At 47.1% G+C, this 15,959-nt stretch overlaps 1 protein-coding gene across 4 annotated transcripts in view; it reads right to left on the bottom strand.

Annotated features, from left to right (window-relative positions):
- CCNT2 (cyclin T2) overlaps positions 1-15,959 on the bottom strand; it is a 109,547-nt gene that overhangs the window by 44,915 nt on the left and 48,673 nt on the right. Inside the window, exons 7-10 of one of the 4 annotated variants that reach the window (XM_075317138.1) lie at positions 13,025-13,188; positions 5,668-5,738; positions 2,583-3,714; positions 2,335-2,490 (exon numbers count right to left, since the gene is read on the bottom strand). In XM_075317138.1, coding sequence (XP_075173253.1) covers positions 2,423-2,490; positions 2,583-3,714; positions 5,668-5,738; positions 13,025-13,188 — 1,435 coding nt within the window. In that variant the 3' untranslated portion in view covers positions 2,335-2,422. Of the gene's footprint in view, positions 1-2,326; positions 3,715-5,667; positions 5,739-13,024; positions 13,189-15,959 lie in introns of those variants that run through there. The other 3 variants (XM_075317137.1, XM_075317136.1, XM_075317140.1) reach the window with 3 other exon arrangements.

Below are 15,959 nucleotides of genomic sequence, written 5' to 3'. Positions count from 1 at the left end.
TAATAGTGCCATACAGACTGAGTCTGAGTGGCGGTATTATTCCCATAAGCACAAGGATTTCATCTGACCGAATTCTTGTATGGCAGTGTATCATAGTGAGCCCTAAAAGTGCCAAATGGACTGAGTCTGGGTGGCGGTATTATTCCAATAAACACAAGAATTCGGTCAGATGAAATCCTGGTGACAGCGGCACGTCAAGGCAAAGAAACAAAGGGTGCAGTAAAACGGCCACTCACATGATCAAAGTCACAGTATAAAGCCAAGCACGGGCTTCTGCTCACGTCCCGTTTTGAGCCCACATTCGGCACGAAGTTGCCGATGTATACACAAAAGCTAGGCGGAGGCCAAAACCAGGCGTCCTTCTGGCTGGTGCACCCTGGTGTATGGAGGTATACGGCAGGAGATGCTCCTGGCTATAAATGTGATGTCAACAGAACCGTACTTAGGGGATATAATGGCAGTAATACAATATAATATTGCCCAAACCAGTGAAACCGGCCAAGACCGTATCCAGCACATCAAAACAGAACCCAAATATTCCAGTTTCTCCCCCGCTCCGCAAAAAAAAAAAAAAAGTGACTTAACAATAGTGCATACAGTATACAGTCATGAATAAAAATATACCCTTTATTTTCTGTTATCTCAGCACTGAGTACAGGTTACAGGACTGGTTATCGTGAATATGAGAGAGAACGTTCAGGATGCAATAGGATTTTCATAGAAAAAAATAAAAATAAAATAAAAGGCTACAGTTGTGTCGCGAGACAGGAAAGACGGCACATACAATATCATCAGAGAAGGTCGTTTTCTCCATTTAGTCAAATATTTTTTTTCCCCCTGTTGGAATAAAGAGGAAACATTGGGTGCCCGTTTCGTACTCTTCGTGTGAAAAATGCATTTATTCGGAAAGGGAGACATAATAATAAAAATTGGCATATAGACATGTACATTCTGACACTAATAGAAACAGTGATCCCCGTCAGATAGAAAAAAAAAAAAAGATGCTAACTTAATAGTTCACTACTCAAAAAGGTTTTTTTTTTTATACTTTTTTTTTCCTCTTACAAATCTGATTTTTTTTTTAATTACATGAATCTACAATTACCATTATTAAGTAGCAACTTTCCGTCTATATTACTGCATCAAGCCAATGAACACTTAAATGCACTTCACAGCAAAAAGATTATGTAAACTTTGTATTTTTTTTTCGCTATTTTTTTTATTTTTATTTTTTTTTTTTCTACTACTTTTTGTATTTCCTTCGCAACCCTGAGGACCAAAATAAAAAAAAAAAACTCACAAAAGGCAGGCGGTCGCTAAAATTAAAACTTAGGAGGCAGACTCCACTCTATTGCCATTTTGGGCGACCGATACGGGAATTTTCCTGCCTCGCTGTCCGCAATAAAACGTCCTCTTTGCTTTTTTTTATTTAATTTTTTTTTGTTTTTTTTTTAGTGGTTTTTCAGCTGATCCCCATTAAGGCCTACAGTTTCACCGTTCTAGTGCCACATGAGCCCAGCAAACGACATGCAGGCTGCTGCGGCACAGAAAGGAGACGTCGACAGAAGCCATCTTTGCTTTCGCTTAGTACATGGATGGGCTTTGCCGAAAAGATAAAATAAAGTTAATCTGTATATTGTTATTCTTACAAGCAGCTCCAAACCTGAGTATTGAATGGTTATATCTAAACATACAAAAACGTATGTACATTTTCTTCTCCACCGTCATGTAAACAGTTGTCTGTAGAATCCGTTTTCATCCCTTTATCTATGAGACATGCATATCATACATAAAGCTTAAATATACAAAAAAAAAAAAAAATTTGGGAAAAAAAAAAAAAAAAAAAAAAAAAAAAAAAAAGTTTGCACTCGTCTGGAAGCCTAAATCGTCAAACAACCCGCGCCTCCTCCAAGGCTTAAATCAGACGAGGCTTGAAGCAAATCTAAAAGTTTCCAAGCAAACATCCGTCCTTAAAAGTTCATAGAATGGTCGAAATACTGAGATTTTGCACCTTCCATGCGATTACAGTAATTTTTTTTTTCGTAACACTATCGTTATGTGGAGAGAGAGAGAAAAACATTTCACGAAAAAAAAAAAAAAAACACCTCTTCTTTTTCAGAGCGAGGGATAAAAGCAGCACTTATAAATGTATTGAAACTGTGGCAACGGGCGTTACCATTGGTTAGATAAGGAAGAAGTTTTTTTGTGTTTTTTTTTTCCCCCCTAACTTTTTTTTTCTCTTTTTTTAAATTAAAAAATATATATATAATATATACACATTAAAAGGGAGGGAGGAAAGGGTGTAAAATTAAAGAACGCTAATCACATGTTCATTCCTTGGGCACTTAACAGCGAGTCGAGCATGTCAAAAGTATCTTTGTAGTCCATATGCTGGCTGTTTGCACCGTACTCGTGACTGGCATCAGGACCGTTGCTCTCCACTGGCTTCTTGTCCAGTTTCACGAGGGTGCTGAGATGCCCGTAGCCCACCTGGTATGTGACAGGGGGAGGAGGGAGTAATGGGTGGTTAAGAACATTGTTGTGAGAGGATATATACTGCTTAACAGAGGAAGAACTAGTACCTGAACTTTTGGAACTTTTGCTCATTTTGGAGTGGTGGTTGTAAGAGGCGTCATTGGCATGCGGCCTCTTTCTTGAGGAGCTGGAGCTCAAGGCACCACCATCGTTGGGCACCCCGACGGGACTCCGCAAAACAGTTGTTGGCAGTCCGTCCAAACAAAGCTTATTGCTGTTGTTGCTGCTGGCAAGGCTGCTGTAGTGTGGATGTGGATGCTTGTGGCTGCTACCGTGGTGTCGATTGGAAGAAATGTGCTTGTCCTTGTGTTCTTTGCTCACGTGCGGGCTCGAGTGCTTGCTCTTCCCGCTGCCCTCGTCGGATGAGCTGTGTCTGTCTGCGGAAGAAACCTTTATCTTCATTTTCAAGTCATCTTTGCTGGAGTTCCTCTCCGTGGGAGGGATGGGGATCCGTAGCTTCAGGGAACCGCTCTTATCTTTTTTCTCGGCGTAATGCTTTTCGGTCTTTTCGGCGCCAGAAAGTGGAATTTTCATTTTGATAGGAGACGTAACCGAGCTGCTGCCAGACCCTTGGCTGTACTTTTTATGCTGATGTTCCGCGTGGACAGTCAATATTGGTTCTCGTACATCCACTTCGACAGGGTCAAGTTTGCGTTTTTCCCGATACTTGTCCAGAGACATTTTATGAGACAGGGTCATCGGAGGGGCATAGATCTGTCCGTGGTGTTTGCCGCTGGATGGCTTATGAGCATGCTCTGGTTTCAGCGAATGCTCAGAACCCTTTTCGGGTCGATGGTGTAAGCCGGGGTGAAGCTGGAGAGCATTCATGTTGTACTGAGCAGATGGGAGGGAACTCTCCGGTTTCTGGCCGTACACTTGGTCAGTCCTAGGCTGCTCCGGATGCTGAGGCCATTCATGATGAGATGCGATGTAGGCTGCACCGGGCATTGTCAGTATGGCCAGCTCCTCTGCACTGTGGGATGCCTGGATCGGCATGCTTCCTGAGTTCAGAGCTACCGGTGCAGGAAACGCAGACGTCGATGCCTTCGGAAAACTGGCACTTGCAGCGAGACCAGCTACGGGGTCCACCAAAAGAGAGTTCTGGCCGAGAGAAGAATTCATGAGGCCACCGTCAAGCTGACCGTCAGACTTGGGTTTTCTACTGGCCGCCTGAGAAGCCTAAATAAAAATAAACAGAAAAAAAAACAAAACAAAACTGTTAAAAGAGACAGAACTGGTGCTATAAGTTATGCATAAACATATGTACAACACCCCCCCCCCTGACTCCCATTAAAAGGGGCGGTCAACTTTCTAGGCCCTCATTCATCAGCACAAACATGCAAAATGCGAGGTCAGCTATAGCAAACCAGGCAGATCAGCGAGGTCAGCTATAGCAAAACCAGGCAGATCAGCAAGGTCAGCTATAGCAAACCAGGCAGATCAGCGAGGTCAGCTATAGCAAAACCAGGCAGATCAGCGAGGTCAGCTATAGCAAAACCAGGCAGATCAGCGAGGTCAGCTATAGCAAAACCAGGCAGATCAGCGAGGTCAGCTATAGCAAAACCAGGCAGATCAGCGAGGTCAGCTATAGCAAAACCAGGCAGATCAGCGAGGTCAGCTATAGCAAACCAGGCAGATCAGCGAGGTCAGCTATAGCAAACCAGGCAGATCAGCGAGGTCAGCTATAGCAAACCAGGCAGATCAGCGAGGTCAGCTATAGCAAACCAGGCAGATCAGCGAGGTCAGCTATAGCAAACCAGGCAGATCAGCGAGGTCAGCTATAGCAAACCAGGCAGATCAGCGAGGTCAGCTATAGCAAACCAGGCAGATCAGCGAGGTCAGCTATAGCAAACCAGGCAGATCAGCGAGGTCAGCTATAGCAAACCAGGCAGATCAGCGAGGTCAGCTATAGCAAACCAGGCAGATCAGCGAGGTCAGCTATAGCAAACCAGGCAGATCAGCGAGGTCAGCTATAGCAAACCAGGCAGATCAGCGAGGTCAGCTATAGCAAACCAGGCAGATCAGCGAGGTCAGCTATAGCAAACCAGGCAGATCAGTGAGGTCAGCTATAGCAAACCAGGCAGATCAGTGAGGTCAGCTATAGCAAACCAGGCAGATCAGCAAGGTCAGCTATAGCAAACCAGGCAGATCAGCGAGGTCAGCTATAGCAAACCAGACAGATCAGCGAGGTCATATATACATAACCAGGCAGATCAGCGAGGTCAGCTATAGCAAACCAGGCAGATCAGCGAGGTCAGCTATAGCAAACCAGGCAGATCAGCGAGGTCAGCTATAGCAAACCAGGCAGATCAGCGAGGTCAGCTATAGCAAACCAGGCAGATCAGCGAGGTCAGCTATAGCAAACCAGGCAGATCAGTGAGGTCAGCTATAGCAAACCAGGCAGATCAGTGAGGTCAGCTATAGCAAACCAGGCAGATCAGTGAGGTCAGCTATAGCAAACCAGGCAGATCAGCGAGGTCAGCTATAGCAAACCAGACAGATCAGCGAGGTCATATATACATAACCAGGCAGATCAGCGAGGTCAGCTATAGCAAACCAGGCAGATCAGCGAGGTCAGCTATAGCAAACCGGGCAGATCAGTGAGGCCATATATACATAACCAGGCAGATCAGTGATGTCAGCTATAGCAAACCAGGCAGATCAGTGAGGTCAGCTATAGCAAACCAGGCAGGTCATCGAGGTCAGATACTGTATATGTAACCAAGCAGATCAGAGCGGTCAGATATATGTAACCGAGCAGATCAGTGAGGTCATATATACGTAACCAGGCAAATCAGTGAGGTCATATATACGTAACCAGGCAGATCAGTGAGGTCAGCTATAGCAAACAAGGCAGATCAGCGAGGTCATATATAGCAAACAAGGCAGATCAGCAGGGTCAAATACTGTATATGTAACTGAGCAGATCAGTGAGGTCATATATACGTAACCAGGCTGATCGGCGCGGTCAGATATAGGAAACAAGGCAGATCGGTGCTGTTAGATACAGAAGATGGTTTAACAAGTAAACATGTAAAACGTATGATAGATATCTGTGCATCACGGGATGACGGAAATGAAGGAGCATTGGCCGCAGTGGATGCACTTAGCAGCATTATTTAACATCTTTACCCTCCAGTTTCGGATCCGCTTCAATCGGCTGGGTGTCTTCTCGAGAATTTGCAGAAATTCATGTGTCAGTTCTGTAAAGAGCAAACACTTATATGAAAGGTGGTGCCAGGCTCGAGAGAAGTTACAGAAAACCTCTCACCCTCCCGACTGGTCTGTGTCCATTTCAGTAAAGCAATGTGCTCCCTACAAAATACCACATTCTGAAGCACCCCATCTTACAACTCTGTATTGTGCCGTTCCTCTGCTACCCCTCCTGGAAGTGCAGTAATAAACTGACAACTGCAGCTGCTCCCACACCTCCTTGTCATAAATCATGCTGTGTTTGAACAGTGGGTGCTGGGTTTACAGGGGTAAGACTTAATAAGGAGGCATGGAAAGACCCCGGTATCTACAGTTCCACACACATCCAGAAGGAATATAATGTGAACGGCACAATAATCAGATCTGAGCTCACACATTCATTTTCATTCACAGACAGATCAGGAGAGAGGGCCCTTTAAAAGGGAATGTGTCAGAAAGGGACTTGTTGTTCAAAGCAGTGTTTATGTCAAAATTTTGTTTTTTAAAGGATTCTTTAAATTTTCACATTGCCATCTCTCCCTCATATATATAATATATATATATTACCGTAATATGAGAGAGAGATATAAATTAAATGTATGAAAATTGCTTGATTTCGGAATATATATTCCGAAATCAAGCAATTTTCATACTAACCACTAGGTCGAACGTTTGGCAATAACCTCCTTATCTTTTCAGCAGGAATGTGGGGAGGAAATAGGGGTCTAATAGTAGTAGCTAGTAATAAAATTGGAAGATTTCTGAGTGATATAGCAAATTATATTTTTTTATTATTATTATTAAAAATAAAAAAAATGATATCCCTATCCCTCCATCCCCATCTCTCTAGCTAACCATATGATAAAACAACAGGCTAATTTCTGATGACACATTCCTTTTAAAAGCACCATAGCAAATTGGGGATACCGATCTGAGAATGCTGCGAAAACACGTAACCTTTACGAGATTGTAATAAGCATAGTGCACCTAGACTAGGAGAAAAAAAAACGAAAAAAGAAGGGAATTTTGTTTACTTACCGTAAATTCCTTTTCTTCTAGCTCCAATTGGGAGACCCAGACAATTGGGTGTATAGCTATTGCCTCTGGAGGCCACACAAAGTATTACACTTAAAAGTGTAAGGCCCCTCCCCTTCTGGCTATACACCCCCAGTGGGATCACTGGCTCACCAGTTTTAGTGCCAAAGCAAGAAGGAGGAAAGCCAATAACTGATTTAAAGACCAATTCAATCCGAGGAAACATCGGAGAACTGAACCATACCACATGAACAACATGTGTACCCGAAAAAACAGAAAAACCCCGAGAAAACAGGGCGGGTGCTGGGTCTCCCAATTGGAGCTAGAAGAAAAGGAATTTACGGTAAGTAAACAAAATTCCCTTCTTCTTTGTCGCTCCATTGGGAGACCCAGACAATTGGGATGTCCAAAAGCAATCCCTGGGTGGGTAAAAGAATACCTCATGATAGGGCCGTCAAACGGCCCTCTCCTACAGGTGGCCAACCGCCGCCTGAATGACTTATCTACCTAGGCTGGCGTCTGCCGAAGCGTAGGTATGCATCTGATAATGCTTGGTAAAAGTAAGTAGACTCGACCAGGTGGGTGCCTGACACACCTGCTGAGCCGTAGCCTGGTGCCGTAATGCCCAGGATGCACCCACGGCTCTGGTAGAATGGGCCTTCGGCCTTGAGAGAACCAGAAGCCCAGTAGAACTGTAGGTTTCAAGAATTGGTGCCTCGAGCCCCCGAGCAAGGGTGGATCTGGAAGCTTGCGACTGTTTACGCCGACCAGCGACAAGGACAAAGAGTGCATCCGGGTGGCGCAGGAGCGCCATGCGGGAAGTAGAACCTGAGTGCTCTCACCAGACCCAACAGATGCAAATCTTTCTGAAATTGATGGACTGGACGAGGACACAAAGAAGGTGAGGTGATATCCTGATTGATATGAAAATGGGACACCACCTTAGGGAGAAATTCCGGAACCGGACGCAGAACTACCCTGTCCTGGTGAAGGACCAGGAAGGGAGTTTGTATGAGAGCGTTGCTAGCTCGGAAACTCTCCTAAGAGACGAGACCGTTACTAGAAGGCCACTTCCCGTGAAAAACGGGAAGGGAGACATCCTTCAAAGGCTCGAAAGGCGGCATCTGGAGAGCAATTAGAACCTTGTTCAGATCTCAGGGCTCTAACGGCCGCTTGTACGGAGTGCTGAGAAGACAAACTCCCCGTAGGAACGTGCGTACCTGAGGAAGTCGTCGTTTCTGAAAAAATACAGATAGCGCTGAGACTTGTCCCTAAAGGGAACTGAGCGACAACCCATTTTCCTACCTAGATTGCAGGAAGGAAGGAAACATAGACGATGCAACCGGCCAGGGAGAAACACCCTGCGCCGAGCACCGAGATAAGAACATCTTCCACGTCCTGTGGTCAATCTTGGCGGACGTTGGTATGCTAGCCTGTCTCATGGTGGCAACCACGTCCTGAGGTAATCCTGAGGACACTAGGTTCCAAGACTCAATGCCACACCAACCGGTTGAGGGCCGTAGAATCCAAATGGAAGAATGGCCCTTGAGACAGCCAGTCTGATTGGTCTGGTAGTGCCCCCGGTTAGCCTACCGTGAGGCACCACAAAACCGAGTACCACTCATCCTCGGCCAATTTGTAGCGACGAGGATGGTGCGGCCGCAGTCGGTCTTGATCTAGCGCAGTACTCTGGGCAACAATGCCAGAGGTGGCACCTAAGGTAGCTGGAACTGCGACCAATGCTGAACTAAGGCGTTTGCCGCCAGAGCTCGATAATTGTGAAACCGTGCCATGAAGCTGGCACATTGTTGTTGTGCCGTGACGCCATTAGATCGACGTCCGGCCTCTGTCAGCGGCGCCAGATCTCCTGAAACCCGTCCGGGTGAGGAGACCATACTCTTTCGGCCACACCTCAGCGACTTAGGAAGTCAGCTTCCTAGTTTCCACACTTGGGATGAATTGTGGATATGGTGGATGCCGTGTCTTCCACCCACATCAGAACCTGCCGGACTTCCTGGAAGGCTTGCCGGTTGCGCGTTCTTCCTTGGTGGTTGATGTATGCCACCGCTGTGGAGCTGTCCGACTGAAGTCGGATATGCTTGCTTTTCAGCCGCTGTTGGAAGGATTGTAGGGCAAGATACACTGCTCTGTGTTCAAGAACATTGATCTGAAGAGTGGACTCTTGCTGAGTCCACGTACCCTGAGCGCTGTAGTGGAGAAAAACTGCTCCCCACCCTGATAGACTCGCGTCTGTCGTAACTATCGCCCAGACGGGGATAGGAAGGACCTTCTTTTTGACCAAGAGGTGAGAAGAAGCCACCACCGTAGAGATTCCTTGGCCGCCTGAGAAGAACGACGACTCTGTTGAGGGACGTCGACTCCTCGTCCCATTGGCGGAGAATGTCCCATTGTAGTGGACGCAGTAAAACTGCGCGAAAGGAACTGCCTCCATTGCTACCATCTTACGTAGGAAGTGCATGAGGCGTGTCAATGTGTGCGACTGGTTCTTAAAGAAGAGCTTGCAGCCCGTAGTGAATGCTGTTTGTCTAGCGGCAGCTTCACTATCGCTGAGAGAGTAAGAAACTCTATGCCTAGATATGTTATCGATAGGGTCGGGGTCGGATCTGACTTTAAAAAGTTGATGATCCACCCAAAACTCTAGAGAGTCTCCAGCGCAACGTTCGGGCAGTGTTGGCATGTTTCCTAAGAGAGTGCCTTGACAAGTAGATCGTCTAAATACGGGACCACAGAGTGACCCTGAGAGTGCAGGACTGTGACTACTGCTGCCCTGACCTTGGCGAAGACCAGTTGGACTGTCGCTAGCCGGAAGGTAGAGCTACGAACAGAGGGTGTTCGTCTCCTATAACGAAGCGTAGAAACGCTAGTGCTCTGGATCAATCGGCACGTGTGGATAAGCATCCTTGATGCCTAATGATGCTAGGAAATATCCTTGGGACCTTGAGCGATGACATGGCGGAGGGATTCCATCCGAAACCGCCTGGTGTCCACGAGCTTGCTGAGCATTTTTAGATCCAGAACGGGACGGAACGGCCCGTTGTTATAGGTACCGCAAAGAATTTGGGGTAAAAACCGTGACCTTGTTCCTGAAGAGGAACGGGGGTCATCACTCTTTCTGCCTATAGAGTGCACCCTGTTTGCAGAAGAGCAGCGGCCCGGCCGGGAGGTGGAGCAATTCTGAAGAATCGAGTTGGAGGACGAGAAGTGAGCTCTATCCTGTACCCGTGAGACAGAATGTCTCACACTCAATGGTCATTGACCTATGGCAGCTAAATATCGCCAAGGCGGGAGAGCCTGCTACGGACCGAGGCCGCAAGTCATGAGGAAGCCGCCTTGGAAGCGGGTTTTCCGACTGTCGCTTTTTTGGGCGAGACTGAGCCCGCTAAGAATCTTAGCTCCTCTGATCCTTTTGAGTCCACCTTGGACGAGGAAAAATGGGACCTGCCCGAGCCTCGAAAAGGCCGAAAACCCCGACTGCCTCTAGCTCTGTTGGGGTTTGTTGTGTCCGGGCTGAGGAAAGGATGAATCCTTACCCCTGGACTGTTTGATGGTTACATCCAACGCTCACCAAACAGTCGGTCAGCAGAAAAAGGCAACTGGTTAGGCAACCTTTTTTGGAAGCAGAATCTGCCTTCCATTCACTTAACGAGCAGACCAGGCTCTGCTTAAAAACACGGAGTAGCGGAGGCTACCGCCGCACGGTTCGCAGAGTCCAGGACAACCTGAATCGCGTAAGAAACAAATGCAGACATTTGAGAGGTTAAGGATGCCACCTGCGGCCCAGATGTACGTGTAACCGTGTCAATCTGTGTAAGACAAGCTGAAATAGCTTGGAGTGCCCCAAGGGAGAGAATGCCGGAGCAACGGTGCGCCGACAGCCTCATAGATGGCTTTCGACCAGAGATCCATCTGTCTGTCAGTGGCATCTTTGAGTTTGCAGTTCCATCTCCCACTGCAACTATGGATCTAGCTACAAGCCTGGAGATTGGAGGATGCCGCTCTGGACATTGGGTCCAGTCCTTGACCAAGTCAGGGGACAGGGATAGCGTGTATCCTAAGCCGTTTGGAGAAGCGCATATCTGGATAAGCGTGGTGTTCCTGGACTGCCTCTCTGAAGGCAGAGTGGTCCAGAAAAATACGTGAAGCTGACTCCTCCTGAGAAATAACCCACATTCTATAGATGGACGCTATAAGATTATTTACTATGGCGTCACAATCAGGTGTATCCAGATTGAGAGCGGTCTCAGGATCAGAATCCTGAGCCGCTACTTCCGCCTCATTACACAGCGAGTCCTTCTGTTAGGACCCTGATGAAACCGAGGCCGCTCATAGCGAGCCCACTTAGGCTGTCTGGGACTGACGTCCGTGCAGAGCCGTGACTCTGGGATGCGTGTGACATTCCCGGAGCTGTTAGTTATTCACACTGAGGGGGGCCATGGATCAATGATTCAACAGTGCCCATATTGTGAGAGACATGTCCGGACTGCTAGGCTTCTAGTATCATAGCCATAGTCTCAGAAAAACTGTCAGTAAATACTGCAGACACCGTCCTCATCCCCTGGCCATTAGTGCATACAATGGGAGTCTATGTACCTGCCGGCCGTATAGCCGTACATGCTGTACCAGCTGTATAGAAAAACATGTGGTTCTGCACCTTTGTTTTACACAGAGAATATGCTGATAACTCCTCCGCATAATCCAGGAGGGTATATACAACGTGCGACCAAACAGTGCAATGTATATAGTACAAGCATATCTATAAGTGCACTTCTGCACTAGTGGGGTTAGCACCACAGGTGCTGCTTAACGCCTGTTACAGCGATTGTGTGACTATCAGAATGCCAGGGTCTTCCACACTTGTCTCTGTATCGTACAGAAACTGACACTAATGGCTGCCGGTGTCCTTGTAGAGAAGGAAGCCGTGGGCGTGCCTGAGAAAGTGCGGGAATTGCACACAGTGAGAGGGGTGGAGTATGCAAAACATACTCCAGCTCTCAGCTCTGCTCTTGCAGCGACACGCCCCTACCCTGACTGTCAGGGCTGTGGGCGGTAACGAAGGGAGACTAGGCCCAGAAGCCGGGGACTCGAGTTAACAGCGCGGCCGCCGTAAAAGCGCGGGCCGCGCTGAAGTCCCCGGCGCACCACAAGTGCCAGCCGCGCCGCAGTCCCAGCGGCCGGCGCGACCGCCCTAGAAGTGGCCAGCGTCCCGCCCCTCTCCTGACTGGCAGGTCTGGGGGCGGGAACGAACTAAAGCAGGCCGCAAAAGCCGGGGACTCGAGTTATCAGCGCGGCCGCCGTAAAAGCGCGGGCCGCGCTGAAGTCCCCGGCGCACTACAAGTGCCAGCCGCGCCGCTGCTCCAGCGGCCGGCGCGCCCGAGTCCTAGACGTGGGCAGCGTCCCGCCCCTCTCCTGACTGGCAGGTCTGGGGGCGGGAACGAACGGAAGCAGGCCGCAAAAGCCGGGGACTGTAGTTATCAGCGCGGCCGCCGTAAAAGCGCAGGCCGCGCTGAAGTCCCCGGCGCACTACAAGTGCCAGCCGTGCCGCAGTCCCAGCGGCCGGCGCGGCCGAGTCCCATAAGTGTGCCTGCTTCAGCTAAGCTGAATGAGGCTATGGCACAGGCGCCGCAGCGCTGATGTCCCCCGGCGCACTACAACACCCAGCATGCTGCGGTGTGAGCGCCAAATGCACGGGGACACAGAGTACCTTGAGGAAGCAGGGCCATGTCCCTGATGTACTCCGCTCCATCCAGCATCTTCTCCAGGGGCTGTAGATGGAGCACGGTCTCAGTGCCTGGAGACCGGTAAATCCCACTTCACCCAGAGCCCTGTAAAAAGGGATGGGGAAGGAATCAGCATGTGGGCTCCTGCCGCCGTACCCGCAATGGGTACCTCAACCTTACAAACACCTCCGACATACAGTGGGGTGAGAAGGGAGCATGCTGGGGACACTATATGTGTCCTCTTTTCTTCCATCCGACATAGTCAGCAGCTGCTGCTGACTAAAAAGTGGAGCTATGCGTGGATGTGTTGCCTCCTTCGCACAAAGCACAAAACTGGTGAGCCAGTGATCCCACTGGGGGTGTATAGCCAGAAGGGGAGGGGCCTTACACTTTTAAGTGTAATACTTTGTGTGGCCTCCAGAGGCAATAGCTATACACCCAATTGTCTGGGTCTCCCAATGGAGCGACAAAGAAAAAAACCCCACAGGTCAATTCAGTATGTTTAGAATAATCTGCCTTCTTACCGTCCAACAATTCCAGGGTCACCGTCTGGTCCACATATTCCCACCAATGCTTCCCGTCTGTGGATACGGGGATCTCCCAGTTGGACCACTTGCAGGCCAGGTGGATGCACACACAGGCGATTACTGTTGGCTTGTGCTGAAGGCAGAAAGTTGTGAGGTGAAGGCTGCAAATAACAAAAATACAGGGAAAGGGGGAGAGAAAGACAAAAATAAAAAAAAACATTAGTCAACTTGATCCTTTAATGCAAACACAAAAATAAATAAACACAAAAGGAAAAAAAAAAAAAAGTTAAAAAAGGGACATTATCACAACGGTCTGTTTCCGAGGTCACCAATCAGGTCCCAGTTTGTGAATTCCCAATTATTGACAGATGTAACCTGCTGAGTGATAAATCGAGCCAAGCTGCAAAATGTCAAATTGCATTCAAGATATTATTGCCAAATCTGAATCTAAAATAATATCCACGTCTTGCTCAGGGAAGATCAAAGTGCGCCTGTGCAGGACCTCAATGGCGGCGAGTGTGGATGACGTAGGACGCGTCATGCACCCAGGCTTCAGAAGGAGGACAAAAGATGGCCGAAAGAGGCACCGGACCCGAAGGAGACGCCCATCCAACCAGTCTGCACCGCCCCTTAGGCGAGTATTATAAAGTGATTTTTACGCTTTACACAGTGGCCTGGGCTCTTATATACAGTATGATAGAATACTGTATACAAGAGCTCACTGGTGGTGCCGCAGCTTATAGTCGCCAAAGCTGGTGACAGGTTCCCTTTAAATGGATATATTACAAAATCAAAAAGAAAAAAAAAAAATTGTTGCAATTGGGCTTCATTACAAATTTTACACAGTGGGTCTTCTGTAGCCTCTGTGCTGCGCTGTCTATTGCTGGCTGCAGAATGAGACAATTGAGAATCAGTCAGTGAGCTCATTCAGTTGGGGAATTTATACTAACAGCTGATGAAAGTTGCACTGAACTTTGATATGGTGATAAATAATCTGAGAAAACTTGGATAAAGGCAGAAAATAAGAGCTGCAAACTCTCCCATTAGAACAGGGTGGGATAGAATAAACTGATATTAGACAAAGCACAAAGTTTCATTTGCACGAGCAACCTGTATTCAGAAGGATAAAAAGTATGTATAGTCATACCCGATAGTGACCCCCTAAATATACAAGAATAAAAGTCAATATAAGGCTATAATACACATATGTATGTAATATTATTATAAATTACAACAACATCTATATATCTATATATATCTATAACAAAAATCATACATGAACTACACAATACGTAAATTCTAGAACACCCGATGCGTAGAATCGGGCCACCTTCTAGTATATAATTAATTATATTAATATATATATATATATATATATATATATATATATATATATATATATATATATATATATATATATATATATATATATATATATATATATATATATATATATATATATATATATATATATATATATATATATATATATATATATATATATATTATATATATATATAAATTATATATATATATATATATAGTAAAACAGTCATGGAGCGATATCAGAGCTGGCATAAAGAGAAGGGAGAAGTCTCCCGTGAATCATAAACACAGCAATGAGAAGAGAAATACTACAGCAAATACGAAAGTGAAGTCATCTGCCGGTAAACGGTCGTCCTCATACTATGGGCTACGTCACTGAATATTTGGATTAAATGGAAGTCACTTGGGGTACCAGTATCGCGATCCTAAAGCGTGCATCTTCCAATGATCTGTGCCGTCACAACTGGGATATATTCACATGCGTAGACCATCGTTTTGGGTTCAAGCTCAGAGATTTCTGCTGCCGCCACCATTCAGATATATGGGAATGTCGTAAAAAATGAATGCAAAGAAGGGAATTTTGTTTACTTACCGTAAATTCCTTTTCTTCTAGCTCCAATTGGGAGACCCAGACAATTGGGTGTATAGCTATTGCCTCTGGAGGCCACACAAAGTATTACACTTAAAAGTGTAAGGCCCCTCCCCTTCTGGCTATACACCCCCAGTGGGATCACTGGCTCACCAGTTTTAGTGCCAAAGCAAGAAGGAGGAAAGCCAATAACTGATTTAAAGACCAATTCAATCCGAGGAAACATCGGAGAACTGAACCATACCACATGAACAACATGTGTACCCGAAAAAACAGAAAAACCCCGAGAAAACAGGGCGGGTGCTGGGTCTCCCAATTGGAGCTAGAAGAAAAGGAATTTACGGTAAGTAAACAAAATTCCCTTCTTCTTTGTCGCTCCATTGGGAGACCCAGACAATTGGGATGTCCAAAAGCAATCCCTGGGTGGGTAAAAGAATACCTCATGATAGGGCCGTCAAACGGCCCTCTCCTACAGGTGGCCAACCGCCGCCTGAATGACTTATCTACCTAGGCTGGCGTCTGCCGAAGCGTAGGTATGCATCTGATAATGCTTGGTAAAAGTAAGTAGACTCGACCAGGTGGGTGCCTGACACACCTGCTGAGCCGTAGCCTGGTGCCGTAATGCCCAGGATGCACCCACGGCTCTGGTAGAATGGGCCTTCGGCCTTGAGAGAACCAGAAGCCCAGTAGAACTGTAGGTTTCAAGAATTGGTGCCTCGAGCCCCCGAGCAAGGGTGGATCTGGAAGCTTGCGACTGTTTACGCCGACCAGCGACAAGGACAAAGAGTGCATCCGGGTGGCGCAGGAGCGCCATGCGGGAAGTAGAACCTGAGTGCTCTCACCAGACCCAACAGATGCAAATCTTTCTGAAATTGATGGACTGGACGAGGACACAAAGAAGGTGAGGTGATATCCTGATTGATATGAAAATGGGACACCACCTTAGGGAGAAATTCCGGAACCGGACGCAGAACTACCCTGTCCTGGTGAAGGACCAGGAAGGGAGTTTGTATGAGA

Source organism: Anomaloglossus baeobatrachus, chromosome 7 (genome assembly GCF_048569485.1).
Source record: "Anomaloglossus baeobatrachus isolate aAnoBae1 chromosome 7, aAnoBae1.hap1, whole genome shotgun sequence".
NCBI classification, from domain to species: domain Eukaryota; kingdom Metazoa; phylum Chordata; class Amphibia; order Anura; family Aromobatidae; genus Anomaloglossus; species Anomaloglossus baeobatrachus.
The sequence above is the reverse complement of the archived record's forward strand: the minus strand, read 5'-3'. Positions and strand labels throughout refer to the sequence as shown.